This window comes from Cyprinus carpio, chromosome A24 (genome assembly GCF_018340385.1).
Source record: "Cyprinus carpio isolate SPL01 chromosome A24, ASM1834038v1, whole genome shotgun sequence".
In the NCBI taxonomy this organism is placed as follows: Eukaryota; Metazoa; Chordata; class Actinopteri; order Cypriniformes; family Cyprinidae; genus Cyprinus; species Cyprinus carpio.
This window is the reverse complement of record NC_056595.1, coordinates 13,545,000-13,569,644: the sequence shown is the minus strand read 5'-3', so window position 1 is coordinate 13,569,644 and position 24,645 is coordinate 13,545,000. Positions and strand designations below refer to the sequence as shown.

Below are 24,645 nucleotides of genomic sequence, written 5' to 3'. Positions count from 1 at the left end.
CTACCAGCGATCTTGATCCCCGGTAAACCATGATACTAATTAAATAATGAATGAATATTTGGCATATTTCTCCTAAGGCAGGTTTATTTTGATGATGGTAAAAATTGGGTTTACCTAAAACTGCAAAATATACCTTTGCTTAATCGTTAAGTTGGAAAACACAGTCTCTTCTTTTTCATGTTTTATGTTATAGGCCTTATAAAATATGCTAAAATAAAATATATTTTTTTTACGAAGCGGTTTCTGACATGCATGATTGTAAATGTTATATAGGCTAGCTAGTATAAAATACATGCTCTGTGTACTGATAAATTAAGGAAATAATTGTATTTTCTGGAGGACAAAAAGAAAGAAACGCTGAAGACATGAGGTTTGGCTTTTTTTGGTGTAAAATTCCTTTTTATTATTTATTTATTTATTTTCATATCGACTGTTTTCTTCTGTTATTCCATTAATGCGTGTGATTGACCTATGGCACGTGAAACGTATACGGTTCTATGTTAAGTGAAGTGAAGACGCAAAACAAATTAAATGAAATTAAATGAAATTTCCGATTCTAGCAGTCGGTGGAGTTTTGGTGAAGATTGTTAATTATACCTTTCTCCCAAAAACCAAATAAGGTCTCACAAATCAGGTTTATGCGAAGGTTGCTTAAGTGGTAACATTATTCCTCCTGGGACTGGGGTAAAATAGAAGCATGTAACTCTTAGTGAATGATGGAGAAGTATAGCATTAACCTTATGCTTTCATCCGAGAAAAATAAAAACCTTACTTTGTGTACTTGGTGTGGAAGTCATCCAAAAATAGATTGGCCTATAAAACAGTGTTAATAAAGAATGAAGCCTATATCTGATCTTTTCTATTTCCCGTTCTCCCTCTGGTCCTTGTGGGCCATTCATCCAAATGTTGATATCTTTTTTTATAAATATAATGCATCAAGGAAGAGGAAGGAGAAGCCACGTGAGCAGGGACCTGGAGCTAATATAGTCTGAAATCGATATTTTAACACTGGTTATTGAGTACTGGGACAAAGCTTAAAAAAAAATTACAAAATAAATAAATAGAAGAAAATGTTATAAAATATTTTGTGTTTGTATATAATTCGACAGTACACAGTAATGGTGAAGGATTCATTTAAGTTGCAGCTTATTTAGGATTTAGGCTACATGTCACGTTAATAACGAGGCTTAGAAGAGCAGGCCTCAAATTTAAAGTTAACGAACGTACGATGCTTTATTGTTTTGAGCAATGAACTGTGATTCCGAAACTGTGCCCTGAACAAGCGAGTATTTAGAATTTAGAAGAACCTGTGTATCTAAGAAACGGGTGTCAATGTGACATTTGACCCTGGCCTTTAAAAATCGTATAGATAATAGCCTACATGTTATATTATCGAATATTACGTTCTTAAATTCAAGTTTAGCGTACTATTTATTTTAATTATTGTAACAATTTCCCGTGTCCATCTATTGTTGGCTGTTGATCAGGTGCTGAAAAGCAACCTCTTAAGAATTTACACTCTCAGCTGTTGCCTTCTTAAACACATTACTAACCTCCAAGAGGCCAGAAGAGAGTTCATGCACGAATTTTTCATGTTCCCATTGTCTGAGCGCTTACATTCGCTGATATTGGTATTACCAGTACAGATGTCTTCATTAAACTATTTACACAGAATGTTTAACGTGCTTTACAAGTCATCATTTATTATCTACAAACGAATTGGCAACAGGATATTCACATTTGTATCAACAGTGAGCACTCATCCCGAGTCAGGGCAATACTTTCACTATGAACAGGCCTGTGCAGGCTATGGACCTCATTCAGGCAGACGCCACATTGATTTAAGCGAATGAAAGATAAACACAAACCACTCAACATGCTGGACTGTATCCATCATGTCCGTTTCACAACGGTTTCCGGAATTTTGACGCCAGTTTTTTTAAAGATGCATTTTCAATGCTTCATGTAAATCATGATGCAGGTAGATTCCGCGCAGCCTACTTTTCATTCGAGAATAAATTAACTTCTTAAGACCCGGCAAAATTTTTTAGGAAAAAATAGTATTTTTTCATGTCATACATTGCTTAGAGCACAATATATATATTGTGCTCTAAGCAATGTATATATATATTTATGTATATATATATATATATATATATATAATATATATATATATATATATATATATATATATATATATATATATATATATATATATAATATATATATATATAAATTATAGTTCTTTCATAAGTTATGCTACGTCCTTGGAAGAGGACATCGGGACTCATTTAAAAAATAAACTAAAATAAAAAGACATGAATGAACATGCATAGGCAAAAACAACTGATTTTTTTTTTTTAAATCACCAATAGCCTACATGTTTTACCTGTGTTACATGTTTAATTTTCAGAATATTTTTTATCCAAACTTTGTATAAAGATAATTTTCAACTATGTTATAACAATGATTTGATATACCATTTTTCTTTATGCAAAATGTGTGTAAAATGGCCATAAACAGGTTTTCTCATTATATATAATGCATCTATAAACTAAATCTAATTTGCATATTAATGTTTTTGGGGCAACATGTAATGAAAAAGTGTAAAAATTTCATAATAATATCTAATACTGTAATAATATGAGGGCTAATATAATGTCCTCATATGAGGATGCAGGGTCTCATGAGGATATGGCGTCTACTCTGCATAAGGTCATTTAAGCCATATACTCCTTAATTTATTAAAAATAATAATAATACTCTGCTCACAGGCCTATATGCAGACCGGTGTTATAAGTTTAATTGGCGCATTCCGTGCGCTCTTTTTTGTACTTCTTTGATTGCATTTTCTTTTCCTTTTTTTGTAAAATGTAAAGTGTTTTAGATTTAAGCAATAAACGTTTATTAACGGAGCAAAACTGTAAAATGCAAATGCATGCATTCTAATTATCAAGCTTTTATAAAATGAAAGCCAATTCTCTGCGTGACTCAGGAAAGACCATACATTAAAAGAGCACAAAACATGAGACGTTGCACCGTAAATTGCAGACAAAGTGCTTTATTGTTTTGAGCAATGCTTATGGAATGGAGTGTATATCGGTTTACATCATAACACATGAGACAGCCTCCCCTTTGGTTACTCTCAAAAACAACTTTACAAAAAACAACTCATATCTGTGAGTGTGATGCAGATAACCAGCGCTTCCCATCACTTCTATTACCTTCACTATCTAGATTAAAACACAAACGAAGGGGATTTTATTTTTCTTTCAGTAAGCGTGTAAACCTGCATATTCAAATAAAATCGATACGTTCGCGGCATTCATAAATGTTTAGAAAATAGAAATCGAATTGCTAAAAGTACATTACATTTTTTTTCCAAAGCTTATTGTTATGAATTATCCATCAATGAACACACTGAGAAAAAATTGCTTTTGGCAAATGAAGAACATGGTGGAGGGCTTTTTTTAAGAAGGCGTGAAGTGAAGCTGTATCGTAGCTACTGTAGCACTTTTCACATATATATCTCTGCGTGTGCATCCAGTATCAGAAGCTGAAGCGATGCTCTGATCACGACACTATCAAAGTCTGCCGCTAAAACTGCCTCTTTTGTCAGGCCCATTGTGGGTTTTTGTTGTTGTTGTTATGAATATTACAACCAAGAAGACCAGGGTTTGTTTTCATCCCAACGAGAACAATAAAAATGCTTCTTTTCCCACTGTGCAATGGTTTCCCAAGGGCACAAGCAGCGCTCAGTTTATTAAGAAAATGAAACACTAACCAAGGACGCTGTAACATCGGTGTCAGATAATACTTCCAGATAAAAATGCTTGGAGAAAGCCTGAACACAAATTTACAATTAACACTATAACAAGAGCCACACCTACTCATATCAACAAATTCACAATGCACACTCTTGTACAAAGGCTTTGCACATAGAATTAGAGAAATTGTGACCTTTTCAGTGTTGTTGTTGTTGTTGTTGTTGTTGTTGTGAACAGAAAATGCAACGTCTTGTATCCATTTGAAGCAACAGCACATTTTGAAACATCAAAACACCACTTAAAAAAAAAGAAAATATCTGGATTTTTTTTTTCAACAACCACCCTAATATTAGAAAATATGATTTTACTTCTGTTTGGAGGGGAAAAAAGATTTAAAATAATGAATTAAATAATTTGGAGTAAAAAGGCACGACTCTTGCACAGTGTATATACATTGAAAACAGTATAAAGCAAGTATGGGACCATCTTAAAAAATAGACCTGGGATGGTATGGGATTGGGATTGGGGGTGTTTAGGACAAGGGGAAAAAATAAAAATATGACCAAGCATGGAATATACACCATCTCTGGACTAAACCAGACTTGACACGTAAAATAATGCAACATGCATCTTTTTCTCTTTTTTCTTTCTTTTTTACACAGTACTTGTGTTGTATGATTTAAAACAGTAACATTCTTCATTTATCAGAACACTTTTACTGAGTCACGGCGTGGTGTTTTTAAAGTTCTGGTGGGTTAAAATTCAATGTAAAAATATGTGCAAGTGATCGAAAAGTCTAAACCAACATAGGATGAGGAGGCTTTTATCTTTGAATTAGAAAAGTTAAGAAACAAATGTTAAAATGACCTGCTTCCAATTCAATGCCATTTACAAAAGTATCCTCCTCTGTTACAGGTGTTCTGTTTCCCTTGTAAAAACCACTGCAGAACCAACAGGATTCCGTGAACATTTTGGTTCCATTCATCATGTGCAAAATATACAACATTTCATCTATTTTGCTGCCAATTTGAACGTTCAAAAGAATTTCGAACAAAACTCACAAGACATACACAATTTCAAACAAAACCAATGTTTAAAAAAAAAATTTTATAAGAAAAAAAAAATACAACAAAGCACCCCTTCCCCAAACCTCCATGGAATACTGAAACACATCACAAATCGGTGTGTCCTGGTACGATGCAAGAGGTAAACTATGTTTTGTCTGTTGAGAACAAGCGTATGCGTGAGAACACGTGAAACGGCAAGGCTGCGTTGAACAGTGCCTCATAGTGCTATCGTTGCAGCTCGTAACAGACCGAGTGATCCTAATAAAAAGTGCAACAGTTTAAGGTGCTGATGGTAATTGAATCATTAATGTAACAGAAATCACTGATGACTGAAGAGAAACCACTGATCCTGCTGCCTCAGTGTCTTCATTCTCCCTTCTGTCAAGTTGCTGCAAAACAAAACTCCAAAAAAAAAAACCCAAATGAAAAAATACCTATCGGAACCTTCGCCACCATTTCAAACGCATTTGCCTAAGAACACTGAAGGAACATACAACATGCAAAAGCTGTCTGTCCACACAAGGCAGGTTAGGGAGCGATGGGTCCTCCTTTTGTAAATGGCTCAAAGAGCGTTTCTGGTTAGTCTGTCCCGATAACGAAGAGGACTGTGCGAGTAAGGCGAGTTAGCAGGTGCCGTGGTGTCTCTGCGAAGCTGTTGACCCCAGTGGAGTAAAGCAGAGCGGGCAGCCAAGGGTTGCGTGAAGTGAGTTCGGCTAGGGATCTGATGAATGAGTCAGTGAGAGAACGCATACAGTTCCAATTAAGAAGTTGTGTTTTGGCCTCCTTTTTTCAAAGACCTAATTTTACTAACTGAGCCACAGACCATCACATGAGCTCTCTTTCCTCTCTCCGTCCCATTCCGCTTTAAAAGGCAAGAAAAATATCAAATGGAACAAACAAGATTAAGGGGCATGCATAAGAAAGCAGTAAAAAGCCCCATCCCCCCCCCAAAAAAAAGTTAAGAGTTTCCATCACTCTCATGGTCCCACAAGACAAATAAATGAAAATCAAAATGTAAACGAATGGTGGTTGTAGCTGCTGTAGGGGTGCCCCCCTGTGGCAGAGCAGGTGAGTGAGTGTTCAACACCCCTCTGCTGGCGTCCCTCTTCATCCCTGTGGACTCCGCTCAGCTGCCTCGGACTAGGGCAGAATGGTAGTGATGAAATCATAGAATCTCTTCGAGTACTGCTCTGGGTTCACGGTGGAAATCTCTGCCCCAGCCTAAGATGAAAAAAGCAGGAGGTTGATGCCTTGATAAAGCTATAAAAGGTTTCAGTCATGCATACACTTTAGAGCATAAATGATGAATGAGATGCTTGGGAGAAATACGCAAAGAAAAAAAAAACCTCTTGGTACAATGTAATTCTAGAAGTATTTTTTAATCAGTTGATAATGTTTCTTCTGCCCAACCAAAAAAAAGTTTGTTATTTTGTTAGACATTTTGTTATCAGTCATGTACATTAAGAGTGTTTCGTGTTACATTTTCTGTTATTTAGTTTGTCTATTGCATTATTTTTTTAATTACGTGTGTTACCCTCATTGTTTTTTGTCTTTGAGTGTACGACCATGTGCACCGCCTCTACATGACTATTGGTCATATTCATCATGTGTCTTTCTGTTTTCCTCCCTGTATTACTATGGTAGTTATTGGTACATTTTAAGGTAAATGCAGTTCAAGTACATTGGTATATTAACATTATATGACTTGGTTGTATACAGGCACCAATATACCATGCCGTAATACTGGAAGCACTGTCACAGTATTTTTACGGTGAACGGTTTTTTAGAGTAAGTTTAACAGAATAATTTTATAGTGATATAACTCTGAATATTAAGAAAAATTACATTTAAATGTAAACGTCAAAGCACTCACCCCATGCTTTACTGTCTTGGCTGCATGAGCAGCCTTTTTCTTGGCATCATAATGCTGAAGGATGTCAATAACAGCCATAAAATAGACCTCCTTTCTGGGAGAATCTGGGGGAAAAACTTACATTCATCATTTATGAAAACAGAGCTTACAGCAAATTTTCATAATGTAACATATTACAGAAACCATATACTCAGCAAGAAAAAAGTAGGATGTGTCTTAGCTTATCAATCTAGAAGTGATTGGATTGTGGAAGGTGCCTATTTCATATCAAAATGAAAGCAGAATTGAATGTTTGACTATAAAAATTATTTTCACCACCTACTGTACCTCTCTTGGTAACATCATCCAAGGAGGGAACATAATTTTTATTTACAAGCTTTTATTTTAAGAATATCATGCATGGATGAATTGTTCACAATAACCACAGGGACATACATTAAAAGAGAAAATGGGGCCAATTTTTATTTCATGCTGACTTTAACTCTTAACCCCGCCAGCGTTTTTGGAAAAAGTTGCCAGCCACGCCAGCATTTTTGTTCATTTTTCACGGCCCCCAGAATATTTTATTGTATGAATATCTAAACATGCAATCCATTTTATTCTAGCTTCAAGCATTCTTTCTTTTATGAACACTTGAATGTAGGTAAGTTTAATAAAACAAAAGCAAAATTTTGAGCAAAAAGCTGATAAAATCGAGTTTTTGTCAAATACTATATCTAGATCATATTCAGTATGATGATCAAAACAAAGATGCAGTAGATCACTTCCATCAGCACCCCCAAAGCTGGCACAGTCATAAACCACTTCCTGAATCAACATTTCCTCTTCATCGCCTGTGTTTTTGATCGGGAGATTCTGGAAGGTTTGGAGGGAAGCCTTGTCTCAAACATAACGGAAAATTCCATGTTTGGCAGGGAAAGAGTTAAGGTTTTGTATATAGTATATATGTTCGAAAGTGTATATATACAGATAATTTATATATGCACAGGATCCATTTCAACATGCTTCCTGCTCCACTCACTGTCATGGCTTTTGATGGCATAGACGTCAATACTGGGGTTGAAGTCTCCCGGTGAGAGTGGTTTAGTGCTGTCCAGAGTGTTACTGGGACTGTCAGGAGGAGTGCCTACAATCCCTCCATCACTCTCTCCTTCCTCTTCTCCATCATTATCCTCACTCTCCACCTCCTCTTGTTCTGCCCTTTCCACATCATGTATCCCAACCAGAAGACTGTAGTCCATCAACTTCAGCAAAGCAAGGAACTAGACAGAGATATGAGGGAGGAAAAAAACAGTTTGATGAGAAAGGGAAAGAGACAAAGTGAGTATTCAAGAAAAATGAGTCATTGTATCAGTACAAGGGAGACAGAGTGGGAAAGTGACTACTTCTAAATTATTTACCTCTACATCCTTTCGTAGCTTATCAAGGAAGGTCTTCTTACTCTCTTCATCAATGTATATTTTCTGTCCATCATTGATAAAGTCATTGTCTTTGTACGTGGGGAATTCTTTAGCCTGGTGAAAAAGAGGGAAACAACATTTAGTGTGCTAAAGATGCTCACTTACACTTGCAGACTCTTTTAAGGGCTTCAAAAGAGGTTGATCATTAACATTTAAATGAATTCAGGTCCTGATATGCTGGTCATGTCATGTAGTATCAGACGGCGCAGCAGGGGGTGCTCTAGATTCATAAGAAAAAGCTTGTTTGGCATGTTCAGCTGCATGTAGTGTCAAGGGACCCTCAAATGAACAAAGGAGGCAACAACCTAACTAGCTGATCGACATTCGTGTTAAGAGATATTCAGAATGGCCTACAAAAAAAAAAAGCTTTCATATACAGCATTGCATCATAAGTCAGGCACAACTCAATATGAAGTCAGCTGTAAGTAATTACTCATTATTCAATAATTAAGTAATACAATTTTATGGCTTGTTCGAACTATTGGAAAGGAATGCAGGTGAAAAAATTTCCTCTGGGGTGATTTGAACCACCAGAATGAACCGATTCCAGCAATTTTGTGTAATTAGCTTATTTGGTATCCTTGCTCAAGACTCCAGTAAAAACCTTATTAATGGCCTTTAACAACCACTTGCAGATTTCCCAACTTTCTAAGGCAAACACACCTATCATATTATTGTGAAATCTAGGTAAAAGATAGCAAAAGTGCCCCCTGTTGGTAGGTTGAAGAGTAATAGGAATAGGTTTGGTCAAGGAAAGCACCATAAGTAAACAAATATCTATGGGAGGGCACTGATGAAGGGTTTGCATCCATTAAAGATTAATACACATTGCTTATTTTCTTTAACTTCTACTCTTCAAAAACATGTCATGGAGCCCAATTTTTTTTGAGCCAATCATGTCTTGGCAAATAAAATACATTGAATATCCTGTTTCACTCAGAAATATGTCACATTATTAAAGTAAAATGACTTGTGAATGCCATTTTACTTTAAAAGTGAAGTAATAGACATGCAAAAAAGGAACAAAAGTGCCACTGGGGTGGTACCCTTCAAAAGGTACTCTGTAAAGTATTCATATGTAATTTTTTAGTACTAATATGTATCGGTAAGGTACAAAGATGTACCTTTTATTTTATATACCTTAGTGCAGAGGTTCCCAAACTGGGGGACACGGCAAAGCTGAGAGATAGTGTACAGTCAGCAGATTATTTTGCTAAAGAAACCTCCGCAGGGTGAAAAAGACTACACTGTGTAATTTTCCCGCTCATCATTGCCTGATAAGTGAATATTAATTTGACATATTTTAATTACCTCAACATGACTCCAATACCCACTTGAGCGCTCCAATATCAGTTGTAGCAGTTGTGGTTGCATCAATAACAGACCACTAGATGGCGCGGTTGAAGAATCAGAGTTGTATTGATGAACCATGCATGGTTCTGCTCTGAGCAAGTAACGTTAAGTTACAAGTTTACAAGTGAAAATACTGCCAGTGATGCAGATGGTAAATACACGTAAGATTCACAAACACCAAAACAACTTGTCTACACCAGACGCGAGTGCCACGATGTGACAAAAGCAAATAGAACCCAGTAATGCTGTGGATGCGGCGCGACTCGACATGACAAATCCATGATGCTCCAATGCTCTGACCAAAAGAACAATTGGATTTGCAATTCAAAAATTGAAATCGCATCATATGACCCCTTCAAGTGGACAGCCTTGACAGCCTTACTTACTGGAGTTCGACAACTATTGACTGCTCTCTCTCACCGGACTTGTGTGTGTGTAGGTGATGTAAAAGAGGAAAGCAGGCATTTGTACCAAAGCACTGTGAAGCAAGGGCGGGGGAGACTCAAAATATTTCTAAACTTAAAACTAGGGGTGTCCCCGACTAAGGATTTTCATAGTCGAATCGGAATTTTCGAATCTTGCCAATATTCGAATGATAGTCAAATCATATGTTTGGGGGCGGGGCAAAATACATTGAGTCAAGTTAGACATTCGACAGCCATAATTACTGACGTTAACACACAGGGAAAATGTGTAATGAACGCCTCACAGATACAAATGAGGTTAATAATGTTTTATGTTTTGATTAAATGATAGTTAACACTAAATGTCAGCGAAATCCTAACAATTCACAATTTTTTTACATTAGTGCTCTCATTATAACGTTAGCCTATATGATAGTAGTAATGTTCTGCATTTCTATTTTCCTAGGACTTATAGGCTATCTGCAAAAAGGGCCCGAATGCACATGAATGTATCTGCGTGGCTCTGAATGAACTCATTTTGTGGCAGTGTTCTTCACGCAACAACGTGCAGAAACACGGCAGCTAAACTCTAAAAATTCACAGCGTTTTATTATAATGGTGATCTCATTATAATGGTATGTGTATGACAGTCCCAGTCATAGTTATTAATATTCTTCATTGTTGTTTGTCCTGCTCGCTGAAGAGATAATTACCGTAATACTAGAATGAAGCACTTGACTCTTATATCAGGTAAATAATATATCCATGATATATATAAAACGGCTGAAATGTACCCTACCTGATCGAAAAAATCCAGTCTCTGCCTGTGTCAGTTCGAGTCTTGTTAAAGTTTAAATCCCTGCTGCCAAGATGCTCCTCTGTCGGTGACGGATTATGGAAAGTGAAACATAAATCTATAGGGGTGGTTGGATTTATTCACACACTTTAAAATATTTAGCTTCTATCAAGCTTCTTTCTTGTCAGATTCTTATTTACAGCTTTATCATAATAGGCTGTATATTAACATATTGGGAGAAAACCGGTAGTTCTATGTGAAATCAGACATTTGAGCTCCCCCATATAGTCAATATGGCATAATCATAGCACCCCGCGAATATTCGACTGTGAGATTGAGAGTCGAATAAGGCTCCTCGAATCAAACCATCGAATCGTCAACCATTTGGGGTCACCCCTACTTAAAACGCATTTTTGCCCCGTTTGTGTTATTTTACTACTTAAACAATTTTACAATTACTTACACAATTTACAATGCGCAGTGTGGTTTTTAATCATATTTTTATCCCCCAAAACCCCCAGATTTCCCCCCTCTGAAAATATTTTTCTCTACAAAAGGGGGGCCCAGCAGAAAAGGTTTGGGAACCACTGGCTTAGTGTGACAGCTACGTACCTTTTATTTCCTTAGAGTGTAGACAGGCATAGAGCAAAAGGAGAATTTTTTAACCTTCTGGAGGATTGAATTACATAGTATATACCAGCAGAGTTAATTTGTTTCTTAATGCCATGCCAGCTCCTACTGCTATTTTCATGTTGAATGCCTAATGTTAGTGAAATCTATTAACCACACATTATATATTTTTAGTCAAGTAGCATATGGATGCTGTGTCATAAAATATTTTTAATATGACTGAATTTGTATTTAACATGATAATTTAATAGAAACATTGTAAATTACTAAATATAAAATGCTTACATGTCCACAGTTATTAAAACAACAGCTACTAAATGAGCACAGAACATTTAGGTTATCAGAGAACATCATCACTGACTTCAGTCTAGAGCTACTTTATGCACTTTAAAAAACACTTCCATTATAATCTGTGAAGCTGTCTACACTGTATGATGAATAAATCTCTTATACTTACACGTGCATCTGCACTTTGTTGTTTATGATGAGAGAACACTGTGCGCACTGGCATAATGGGGGTACTTTAAAGGCGTCATAAATTGAGAAATCAATTTTTACTTGAGCTTTGGATTTATAATAGGTCATTGTACTAAAAAAATATTCTGTAAGTTTCAAAACTGAAAACGTCCTTGTTACTGAAATAAAAGCTTTTACTGACACCAGGCCCAGCAAACGGCAGATCCTGGAATGCGCCTACCTATGATGTAATAGACAAGTTAAACACCGCCTCCACAGAAGAATATCAATGTCCAACTCTGTAGCCCCGCCCACTGATTCATACGTGACACAGTAGGGAAATAACATAAGTGGCGCTAAACCGGATCGAGCAACCAAGCAATAAACATGCTGTTAAAGATCACAAAATATTGTGCAGTTCCTGGTTGTGGAAGAACACATTCACTGCATAACCCTCCTTCGGATTCAAATATTACGAATGCATTGAACTTTATTTTAATTAAGTTTTAACTCACGTGAGTAAAACACTGAGCGTTTGTTCGCTTCATTTCACTGCAGATTCCTTTGTAAACAAGACACAGCTCGACGCTGGATATGCAGAGAGCCTGAGATTAAAAAGCAATTGCTGTGCCGTCTATATTGGACTCGACAGGAATGACGCAGCACACTTATGTGAGTAAAAAATATTTATACTGTCACTATTGCTTTATTAGAGATCACTTGATATGTCCTGATTATGTGTACGTGTCTAACCAAAGTCACAGAATGCTCCAATTATGAAGGACGTAGCTTGTTAAACAGACACACAGAAAGTTAGTTTACTATGAAAACTGTTATTTACAGTCTTCAATGCAGCATGCCCATAAAAACCGAGCCTTTCTCAAGCTGGCCTCAAAACCAGGGTAGAAAATAGCCGATTATTGATTCTGATGTTTTGGAATGTACAAAACAACGTGAACGTCATAAGTGGACCTCAGACAACAGTATAAAATAATAAAAAATGCCAGTTCATGACCCCTTTAACCTAATAATATGCAAAGTAGACATGTGAAATTACAAGTATTCACAGCTAGCTTAACATATTCTTCTTTGTTAAGTTCTAGTACCTTGTGATGACCAGCAGGCAAGCATTCCAACCACTGTCATTAAATCATCCCTTTTATTTACGGTGCCAGTGTTAATGCTACTGAAGCTTACAGTCTCTTGCTTTAATCTCCATAGCTTAAAAAAGCACCATGGACTCTGCTTCACCTTGACACCCTAAGTATAGGATAGATCTACATCTGTGCACCCGATAATCACACAGACGGTCTAAATCCAGCACGCCTCACTCTCATACTCGCACCTTTGCTTCACAGTAAATTACGGTGCTTGAAGTGACAAATGATTAGCCACAAAAGAATGAACCATCTTCAAACACACAAGCAAAGAGACCTGACAGAAACCCTGAAACAACATTGTTACGGTTTTGTTTTGGGTTTCTTTTCTGTTCTAGTTCTTCTCTTTTATAGGTTACCAGATAAGGATCTACACCTGTTACCAATTTGGGAGTCTATTTAAGCTGTTTGGCCTTTGTTGAAGGGGGAGCTTTCGTCCTTATCCTGCAGTTGTGCTCCGAAGCTGGACCTTCACTTTGTTTTTTGTTAATTGTTTGTTTCTTTATTGCTGTTCATTTATTATCTTTAGCATTTAAACCCCTGGACTTAAATAAATATTTTCTGGTTAATATACTTTTGGACTTCAAACCCTTTTTGTTTTTGCTTACAGAACTACCAAATTTTGCTACAAGTTGGACTGCATCATATAATAATTGCTGTTAATAGTGTTCATCGTCTGTTTGATTATGTCTTTAATTGTTTTTCCGTACATTTCTGCCATATGTACATTAACTGACAGTCACCACTGATAAGCTACTACTAAAATATTGTAGAAACTTAATTTTCTGTAAAGTTGCTTTGCAATGATTTGTATTGTGAAAAGCGCTATACAAATAAACTTTAATTTAACTGAACTGACATACAATGCAATTAAAAAAAAACGGACAAAAATATTATCGGAAAAGCAATACAAGTGAAAATGTGAAACTTTCACATCAGATTTTTGTGTTTGAGGGTGAAACTGACCTTTTCTTTGTCACTTGCCTCTCTGGCAACAGTAGATCCCTACAGAGAAGAAAAATTTAAACATGTCAAACCATATAATAAACGTTATCTGGTTTGACTTGGCCTGTCATTTTCCATAATCCTTACCTTCAGGTCGTATTTCTTATACACAGACAACCGGTGACTGAACACGTTGCGTGTGATTATCATATAAGTCTCATCTCCGTCTACAGTGAGGCGGTACATGCCTAAAAACTGAGGCAGCAATGTGGTACCATGACATTCCACGATATACTGCAGTGAAAAAAGACATTATAACCATCCAGCTCACTAGAAATGTGTAAGTAAATGTACAAATTATGGGTAAAACATCAATTAAATTAAACACTTGTATGGGGAATGTATGAGATTGTGTCACACCTGGTGGTACTTTTTGAGGATGTTGTGCATCTCAGCCACGTCCTCGCTGCTTATGGTTTTGATGACGTACCTCTTGTCGTAGGAGGTGTGGAAGCGAGCTCCACTACGGCCCTGAGCTTCACTAACAAGGGGCGCACTGTGTGTCAAAGAGTTCTGCCAACACACATGGGAAAGAGGTCTTAGCACACGTAATAAATGCACACAAAGATGGATGAGATTAAGTGAGACTTTTTAACACTTTCATACTGCATACTGGGAGACTCATTTATAAACATCACACTGAATTAGAAATGAATGATCATTTAAAGCAGAAAAGTTGAAACAAACGGCTGTTTTTATTCATTACTTTCTTTAAGCACACCAACTAGGTCTGGGCGATAAAATGGTATCGATATTAATCGACAGTACACCATCATCGATAACGATAGAAAAATATTCGATATATCGCACGATAGTTTCACACTTTTTTAATTTAAAGGCGAGTGTTATGAGTGACAAGCAGACAGCCAACAGAACACAAACACATGCTGAAATGAGTGCCATAAATAAAAAGGAATATTAGTAGAATTTAAAATTCGAAATTTGCATTCGAATGAAAAAAAGGTTTATTTGAATTTTAGGTGTGCATCAGGGAGCCTTATCATTGGTGCACGAGATGCGGTGATGGTGATAGGCTAAGTGTATTTGTTGCATTTAAATGTTTTTGTTAATCTGTCCAGTTGAGCCACCAAGATGTGCCGCTGCTGCATTTTTCATTCAAAATATTAGAGAAATATAAAAGCTCAATGCAGAAAAGATATTGTTTAGGTTAAAACCGAAACCAAGCCATTCACACAGAACGCATATTCGGCACATCTGTTGTGTTGCAGAGCGACTATATATTTTATCTGAAATAAAATTATTTTATTTACAAATTTCATATTGTTCAAAGGTTTGGGGGCAGTATGTTCTTCTTTTCAAGTTGCTAATGCTCACCAAGGCTACATTTATTTGATCGAAATTACAGAAAAAACTTTGATAATGTGAAATATTACAATTTAAAATGAACCATTTTTTTCAATACATAAATTAAGTTTCAGTAGCCATTACTCCAGTCTTCAGTGTCCCATGATCCTTCAGAAATATATAAAATATAGAAATAATAAATACAAAATTCTAATATGCTGAGCTGGTGCTCAAGAAACACATCTCAGTATTATCAATGTTGAAAACAGTTTTGCTGCTTAACTTCGTGGGGAAAAAATAAGAGTATGCATGGTAATAAAAAAAAGACATACAAATAAAATAAACTAAGACTGATGCACATTTATTTGTGGGCAGGTTAAGTAGTAACAGTCGGTTATGTCATGGTTTGGTTGTAAAGTCACTGGTAAAAATGTATCTGAATGTTCTGAAGTTCTGAGGTTCACAGAACTCATGACTGTTCCTGGTTCCTCTGTTCCTCTCATGCGAAAGCTTATGTGAATTTCTGATGATAACATTTTGTTTGCAAATCACAACTGTAATTGCCCTGCCCACAAACACATGACCACTGACATACAGACGCTGTGCAGTTTCCATTTTTTCCTCACTGACTGAAGGGGTCTGCCCTTGTGTCTGTCCCAGTTTCATAAAGATAAAGCTCATGATGGACACATGATGCACTTGAAAGAAATGGAGGATCTCTGCTCAGTGAGGGTGAGTGAAGGACACAGCTGCACAGAGCGGGTCAGACCACTCTACATACATTCCCAAGGTCTGTTACCTCAAACATGTACACACCCACACATTTCCCTGTCACCTCTCTCTGTCTGAGTATCAGTGTCTCTTTCTTCCTCAAATCTATGTGCTTGGATTTCCTCATATTCATCAAACACTCCCTATATTCATCAAGTATACTCTTTAAACACAAAACCAAAAGCAGGATATGAAATTTCGAAAGGCTTCCCAGGCTGAGTCATGCGGGTTAGGGCTTGTAGCCGTTCAGCTCACGACTCGTTCCGCAGGGAAATGTGTGACCAGATGAGCTGAAAATAGTGATGATGAGGCAGAGGATGCAGAGTGGACTGAGGAACCACAATGTTAGGAAGTCATAGCGGGTTTACACTAGGTCTGTATTACAAAACAGCTTTGTTATTATGCAGGTAGACATTTGACTTGCGGCATAACGTCTGGTCCCAAGCACCGCCCACTTATGACCAACATGAAAAGTGGTCCTAAACTAGCCTAATTATATAGGGCAGTGGTTCCCAACCTTTTTTTTATGGCTGTTATTGACTTTCCACAATCATATTCAAATGCCCCATGACTCTTCCAGTAGTAATTCTTATTACTGGATAAGGATTAAGGATAAGGATTTAAAAAAAAAAAACACTTTTTATTTCCATTTTTCACAGTTTCTATAAAGTTGTATAAAATATTTTAAAGCATGGCATAACTATAAAAGTGCATACTCATTATAAAAATGACTTTGACTGTGCCAATAATTACACTTTCAAAATCATGCTATCTTATATATCCACATTTTCCAAGCAACAATTGTTAAGGGGGGAAATTAGGGAATTGGTTCTGGAATAATTTTTTTCCCCCCGTTCATTTTCCCCATAGGGATTTTTAAAAAGTCTTTGTTAAAGCATTATGAGCCATGAACTAAGCAAGCCAGCTGCGAGGTGAATCAAAACATTACAAAAATTGTTGTAAATATTCAAAATATGCAAAAATATTTTAAAATCAGACAAAAAGTAAAAAGTACAAGACTGTGTACTTAATGTCTTTAGTGAAGGAAAGAACTATAATCCCATGAAGCAGTGTGAATGACAATCAAATTAAAAATTAATATAATCTTTAGACAAATTCTGCTGTTAAACATGATTTAAAAAATAACTTGAAATGACGCGAACAGATGGTTTCAACAAAAGCATATAACATTGCTTAACAAATCTCAGAGCTCATAACAAGTCCATCTTTATAGATTTATAAGTTAATGTAAAAAAAAAGAAAAAGAAAATGATTTAAGATTTTACTTCCAGAAGCTGACTGTTGCACTTAAAACTCTTGTTAAAGTCATCTTGCGGCTCTCTTGGAAGTTTGCTGAGGCCTCCAAGTGAACACCAGCCCCCTGGTTGCGAACCACTGATTAAGGGCTTCCTTAACACTGACTAGTCTATTTTGACAATACATAGTTGTGCACAGTTCTAAAATTTCAAAACCCCTTAAAGGGTCATATGATGCTGCTAAAAAGAACATTATTTTGTGTATTTGGTGTAATGAAATGTGTTTATGTGGTTTAAGGTAAAAAAAAAACAAAAAAAAAAACATTATTTTCCACATACTGTACATTATTGTTTCTCCTCTATGCCTCGCCTTTTGCAACGCGCCGATTTTCACAAAGCTCATCCCTCTGAAAAGCGAGGTGTGCTGTGATTGGCCAGCTATCAGCACGTTGTGATTGGCCGAATGCCTCAAGCGTGAGATGGAAATGTTACGCCTCTTAACATATTGTGAAGCCTCGTCCAGCCAGAGCGACGAGACATAAAACATAAAACCCATTATAACCATGATATAAACATGATTTCTAGTCGTGTTTTCTTTTGGAAGGCAAAAACAAAGTAGTTTTGCTTTTTCAACAGAACAATGTCACACACCGCCGCCTTGAGTGAGCAGAGGCCGGAGGCCTAGAGTGAGCCGCGGTCTAGAGTGAGCTGCAGCTGGCTTGAGTGAGCAGAGGCGGGCGTCTTGAGAACGGTGCGGCAGGTGGATTCTACGAAGGGGCATAATTTGGTCTTACAGCGACCACATGTGACGACCCCGGGCTGGACGCCACTTCGTCCACGGTGAAAGCCAGTTCTGCGATCCACAGTGCAAAGCTAATGTATTTCCATAGCGACCAGCACAGATCAGCTCCAGGCATGACGAAGCGGATATCATCTTCTTTTTGAAGGCCAAACAAAGTAGTTGCGCTTTCACAGGTGGCAGCGGCAACAACAATACTACAATGAGAATAAAAGGTACGCCTTCTTTCTTTGCGCGGAAATCTGGGCGGCGTTATGCAAATCTTAATGCAAAACCCACATACTGACGTAGATATGTGGGGGTGTGTTAGAACAAGCCTCAGGGGGGCGTGGACGAGTCTCAACTTTTATAAAGAATATCTCTTTGGATTTGAGACTTTAGTCTTTGCAACTTCACAGATCTTCTTTATTCACCAAGAGCTTGTTACACTCCAAAGAGAAAGGAAAATTTGAAATCGCATCATATGACCCCTTTAAACGATTGTCTTGCAACTTACAAAGCCTAGACAACAGTAAACCTCCAGTAAATAGCTCATACTTAACGTCTCTAATCAAGACCATAAAATAAGCAGCACATTCTGGGAAGCTTATGTTTTATGCACGTGTCAGGGTTACAGTCATAACATAATGCCTTTTAAACCCACATAACCAGACCCTGACTAACCAAGACCCTGAGCTCTTTCTGATTACAGTGAGGAGCGAAGGCATATCTTCCTCATTAACCAAAATAAGAAATGTTAAGAAAAACCTTTCCATCTAATGCACACTGATTGCGACTATTCTTGCAAAAAAAAAAGGTATTTTTTTCCATGAAAGAGATATAAGGAAAGGAATATGAGGACAATTAAGAACATTTGTATGTAGGAGGCTGAAGAATACAAGGACAGCTCTGACATTAAGGTGTTATTATGGGGAATAATGGTCTTCATTACGACAGCAAATTGAGTGGTTAATGACTAAATTACCTTTTGGTAATCATGGGCTTTTCTCACAGAGACTTGAATCTATTTTGCATTGTTAAGTAGTGAGTACACTGGTGTTTTGTGTGGTTCAACTGCAGTAATATGCTGTGGTTCTAAGACACACTGAATGTGACACCATGGATAATTTCTCTTTCTTTCACAAAACCTACCTGGAAGTCGTGGTCATCGATGCTGAACCTCTCTCTCAAATTACGGAAAACAAGAGGGCAATACTCTTTAAACTTAAAATGGCTGGGCATATTCTCTCTGAAAAGCAAAGAAGAAAAGGGGTAAATAAAATTAAGAAACATCTTGAGAGTTGTCTGGGTGAATCACAAAAAGAAAAGTCTCAGTTACATATTTTTGCATTTTTGTTTGAAATAAATCAAATCTTTGTTTAAATGAAACGCTACTGTGACTTACAAATATTTGTTATTAATATGTATAAACATTATTTTATAATTATAAATAATATGTCAAGGTATGTGTTGTACTGTTTTTTTTAAAAAACATGATTCAGAAATGTTTTTGACAGGTTTCATAAGATTCACCCCTCTAATAAGATTAAAATATTATGAATCATAACAGCTGAGGAAAGGGGAAAACTTTGAGAGGCACTCACTTGTTGAAAAGGTGGTTGTCTACCTTAATCTTCGAGTAGGCTTTGAAGTCATCAGGCATAAGCATGATGGGGATCTGAACATGGCTCAACTCGTTTATCTAGACAGGAGAGAGAGAGAAAGAGGAGAGAGATTCAGTTACTGGTTACCCGATCAGGGTCCGGGTCTTAAAATGCGAGTCAAATGTAGTGGTCTCCCAATATGGGCATGGAAATGTATGACCAATACCAATATCTTAAGAGCAAGGTGACCTATATAAATACTAACACAATTTAATTATGGCAAATGAAACGTACAAATTTGCTGAATATATATACCTCAATTTAAATATTTCAATAAATATTTACTCAAAATTCACTAAAAAAAAAGACTCAACAATGTATCAAGCTATCAATAAGCTACATAATTCAAACACTTGCTACCAGTCAGAACTACAAATATAACAACCACACACTTTTGTGATGAACATAGTATAGTATAATTTTATTTAATGCCATGTCAGCATCTGGGGCTATTTTCATGGCAAAAACTCAAATACAATAATGCTAATATCACATAAATACAATAAAAACAAGCAAACAAATAAACACAGCAAGTAATATACAAGATTTTTTAAATTAACATGTGCTAAACATTCTAAAAACTTTTCAGGCAAAATCTTACTAAATAAGTCCTTAAGTGAACTAACTTCATAAAAGAGCTTTCTACTTGCATTAAAAATCGGGACAGTACAAAAGAATATGTTAAATAGAAAGGGGGGTCTTGCAGAACATGCATAGAGTTGGGTCTTCACCTTTTAGCAAAAATGCAGAAGTCATTCTTGTATGACCTATATGACATCTGGTAAAGACCACTTGATCAAATCTGGTTTGGGATGAACATAATTATTCATGTGACATTGAACCAATCAAAGCACACAAACAGGTGCTGAGATGTGCTGGGTACAGGAAAACCATCAGTGTGAGTGATGTGTTCTGCTCATCAGAGGGCGATATCTCTGTGGCACAATGCACTGCTTTGCTCCGCTCAGGGCCTGAAACAATGTGCTACATTCAACAGTCATCAGTTTCTGCTTTGCATAGTTTGCTCTTGTGAAAACAGCACTACAGCGTTTTTGTAATAAAACTGTAATAACGGAAATTACTGCTGTACTGTGAGAAGTGGGAATGTAAAACTGCTGTGGACAGTTTTCATTCCAACAAAAAGATCTGGTGACTCATAAGTTCTTTCCCTCTATTAAGATTTAAATATAAATAACAATAGTGCTAACTAAACTCAAGAGGACTGCAGAAGGCCTTAATTACTGTGATATATTTGTTTGTTTGAGGATGTGCATGCACCAGGAAAATTATAAGCAATCAAACAGGCAAGAAGCACTGAAGCAGCACAAAGATTTTATGTCTGACACTCTGCAACAACAGACAATCAGCAGAGCATTTAATAATAAATATACGAACTCCATGAAATGTACAAATAAGTAAGGATTCATTGATATTAAAACTGTGGCTGATAATTATTTTCATAGAACCAATAATCAATAAATGGAGGATACTATAAATGAAAAATAAAAAAGAACTAAAATCAATTTTAAATTCTACAAGTGAATGTAGGCATCACAACATTATAATTTAGAATATGATTTGCTAAATATTAAATCTAACAGTGTTATTAAATTATTGGAATTTTAAGTGATCATTAGTAAAAAGATCTATCACTTTAAATGGTACAAGTGAATATGGCCATCACAAAATTATAATGTACAGAAAAAACACAAAAATACATAAAATGAGAACATGAAAATGCAGCCAAATTATGATATCATCTGACATTCACAGAAGATACCTGTCACTTCTTACATCAGTCAGATCTAATCAGTAACAGAAGATACCTGTCACTTCTTACATCAGTCAGATCTAATCAGTAAGAGATACCACTTTTAATCAAGCAGTCAAAGGCCAACAAAGTTCCTTTTAGGGGCTCCCTGCCTGTCAGTCGCACCATTTAACTGAGTTCGTCTTCCAAGACTTGGTGGAGATATTGCATCAACCCACTGTGATGTGACCTCTCGGAGAATGGATAGCACTGAGGTCTCTAGAGACTTTCCTATTGGCTGGTCAAATGTCAGGCTTCTGGATTTGAAGGGTGTCTCAGAGCCCAGTACACTGTGAGTAAGCAGTGCTACCTATAGGAGGCAGAATGTCTGCGTTTTGTCTTGTCTGAGCAAATGTTCTGCCTCATTTGTTCTGCATGCAGCATCTTTATGTGACATCCAAGAGTCAGTCATTTAGCTTCCCTTGTGGATATTTAGCTTGTTCTTACATATTTAAACTGTGATTTAAGACCTTTCAGTAATGTATACCTAATTCCACTTGTGTATAATGTACTATATAATTTATTGATATGTAAAATCCATGATCGCTAAGATTTTATTTCATGGTCAAATTGTAAATAGTTGATGTTTAATCTAAATAAATTAAAAATGAAATTGTTTTCATTTGCTACAAATGCTACAAATGAATTTAGGAATTTTAATATACATTATGAATAATGGAATGGATATACATTTGTTAAATATTATATTCAATGTTTAATTAAATGATTAGTTTTTAAAGATTAACTTTAAGTAAGCATTAGATGGTGCCAAAGATATTCTAAATAAAAATATGGGAAATGAGCAAGCACAATTAAATATTCCATTATTTGTAGATTCCTAGCAACAGCTGACCCCAAAAAATTTGCTGAAAATTACCCTCAGTTTGCTGCTTTATTAGAACAGATTTGGAGAAATGTAGCATTACATCCTCTGCAGTGAATGTGTGCCATCAGAATGAGAGTTTAATCTACATCTCGGACGGTTTCAAGGCGAGTACATTTTCGGAAATTTTTTATTATTGGGTAAACTATTCCTTTAAATCAGCCCTGAAAAGTGTCACATTACATGCAACCTTAACAGTAACAGACTTGTTATTATTACGAGTTTAATCCTTCATTTACAACATCAAAACCAGCCTCCCCAACACACTCAATCCCCTCCAGTATGCATACCATCCAAACAGCTCTACAGACGATGCAATTTCCTCCACCCTCCACCTGGCTTTTACCCACCTAGAAAATAAAGACTCCTATGTTAGAATGCTGTTCATCGACTTCAACTCAGCATTCAACACAAGAACCCCACAACAGTTCATTAATAAACTAAACCTGCTGGGCCTTAACAATTCCCTCTGTAATTGGATCCTGGACTTTCTAACCTCAGTCAGTCCGTGTCGTTCACAACACCTCGAGGACTACCACACTGAGCACAGGTGCCCCACAAGGCTGTATGCTCAGCCCGCTGCTCTTCACGCTGCTGACCCATGACTGCACTGCCAAGTTCATCATCAAGTTCACGGATGACACCACGGTGGTAGGTCTCATCAGCAACAGCGATGAAACGCTCTACAGAGAGGAAGTGGCTGAATGGTGTGGCACTAACAACCTGTCCCTCAATGTGGGGAACACAAAGGAGGTTGTGATGGACTTCAGAAGAAACTCCGCTGACCACCTCCCACTGACCATCGACAGCTTGACTGTGGAGAGAGTCAGCAGCACCAAATTCCTGGGGGTGCACATCACAGAGGATCTCATCTGGACCACCAACACCATGTCACTCTCCAAGAAGGCACAACAGCGCCTACACTTTCTCCGCTGGCTGAAAAGAGCAAGTCTCCCTCCACCCATCCTCACCACATTCTACAGGGGCACCACTGAGAGCGTGCTGACCAGCTGCATCACTGTCTGGTACAGGAACTATAGTGCAGCAGACCACAAGACCCTCCAGCAGACAGTGAACATTGCTGCAAAGATCATCGGTGCCCCTCTCCCCTCCATCCTGGACATTTTCCTTGCACGATGCTCCAGTAAAGCTACCAGTATCGTGAAGGGCCCCATCCATCCCTCCCACAGTCCCTTTCAGCTCCTACCATCAGGAAGACGGTACCGGAGCATCAGAGCCCGCTCCGCCAGATTGCTCAACAGCTTTTTCCCCCAGGCTGTGAGAGCCCTGAACTCAAATCCCCCGCCCTCCTCTGAAACCCCACACAAACCCCCTACCTCCTGAAACATGGACCATCTCACCTCCTCCACCCAACCAAACACCCCCTAACCTTACCACATACCTTTTTTTGTGCAATTCGAAGTGTGCTACACACAGGTGAGTGGTACAAACCTGTCCAAACCACCTGTAGTAACACACTCTCCTCTATGCGCACAAGGAACTTTTCACACACACGCTGCTGTGTGTACATAATCCCACAAAAGACTCAGTAATATGTGTATGTTTACATGCTCATGCACTACAAATCATCTTGCACTGTTCCCCAGCCAGGTGCTTGACTTACGATGTTTCTCTTTGCACGTGGTATTAAGTGAAGCATTCGTATAATTTGTATTTTTTTTAGTTTATGTATAGGTTAACATTTATATATAGTTTATTTAAAGTCAAAATCTGTCAGTAGGTTAGTTGTGTATAGTTACAGTATTTATGTGAAGCATTCGTATAGTTTGTATTTTTTAGTTTATGTATAGGTAAACATTTATACATAGTATATTTATAGTCAAAATCTGTCAGTAGGTTAGTTGTGTATAGGTTACTGTTTTACTTCATTGTTGTATGTCTGTATTTATGTAGCACCATGGTCCTGTGAGGCATGACATTTTGTTCCACTGTATGTCAACACATGTAGCGGAATGACAATAAAGCTCAACTTGACTTGACTCATTTCTATCAAAAAGGAAAAGAGTGGGGTTATCGCCCACCCAATGAGAAACCAATCCTAGCAGGCTTTGGGTTACTAAAGCTCTTTACAAGAATGCAGATTGTGAAAGGAAGTCAGGCATTTTAAACAAGGTCACTTGAAACCCTTTAAAAAACCTCAGTCCTGACACAAACCCTGACACAAGCAAGTGTAAGGAAGCTGTAATGCA

The 24,645-nt window shown here is 37.1% G+C and overlaps 1 protein-coding gene across 1 annotated transcript in view; it reads right to left on the bottom strand.

Annotated features, from left to right (window-relative positions):
- Nucleotides 1-3,045: 3,045 nt before the first annotated feature.
- LOC109049070 (phosphatidylinositol-5-phosphate 4-kinase, type II, alpha a) overlaps nucleotides 3,046-24,645 on the bottom strand; it is a 34,296-nt gene continuing 12,696 nt past the window's right edge. Inside the window, exons 2-10 of the mRNA XM_019066744.2 lie at nucleotides 19,683-19,780; nucleotides 19,231-19,327; nucleotides 14,329-14,481; nucleotides 14,056-14,202; nucleotides 13,930-13,968; nucleotides 8,108-8,221; nucleotides 7,729-7,969; nucleotides 6,708-6,811; nucleotides 3,046-6,055 (exon numbers count right to left, since the gene is read on the bottom strand). Coding sequence (XP_018922289.1) covers nucleotides 5,975-6,055; nucleotides 6,708-6,811; nucleotides 7,729-7,969; nucleotides 8,108-8,221; nucleotides 13,930-13,968; nucleotides 14,056-14,202; nucleotides 14,329-14,481; nucleotides 19,231-19,327; nucleotides 19,683-19,780 — 1,074 coding nt within the window. The 3' untranslated portion in view covers nucleotides 3,046-5,974. The remainder of the gene's footprint in view (nucleotides 6,056-6,707; nucleotides 6,812-7,728; nucleotides 7,970-8,107; nucleotides 8,222-13,929; nucleotides 13,969-14,055; nucleotides 14,203-14,328; nucleotides 14,482-19,230; nucleotides 19,328-19,682; nucleotides 19,781-24,645) is intronic.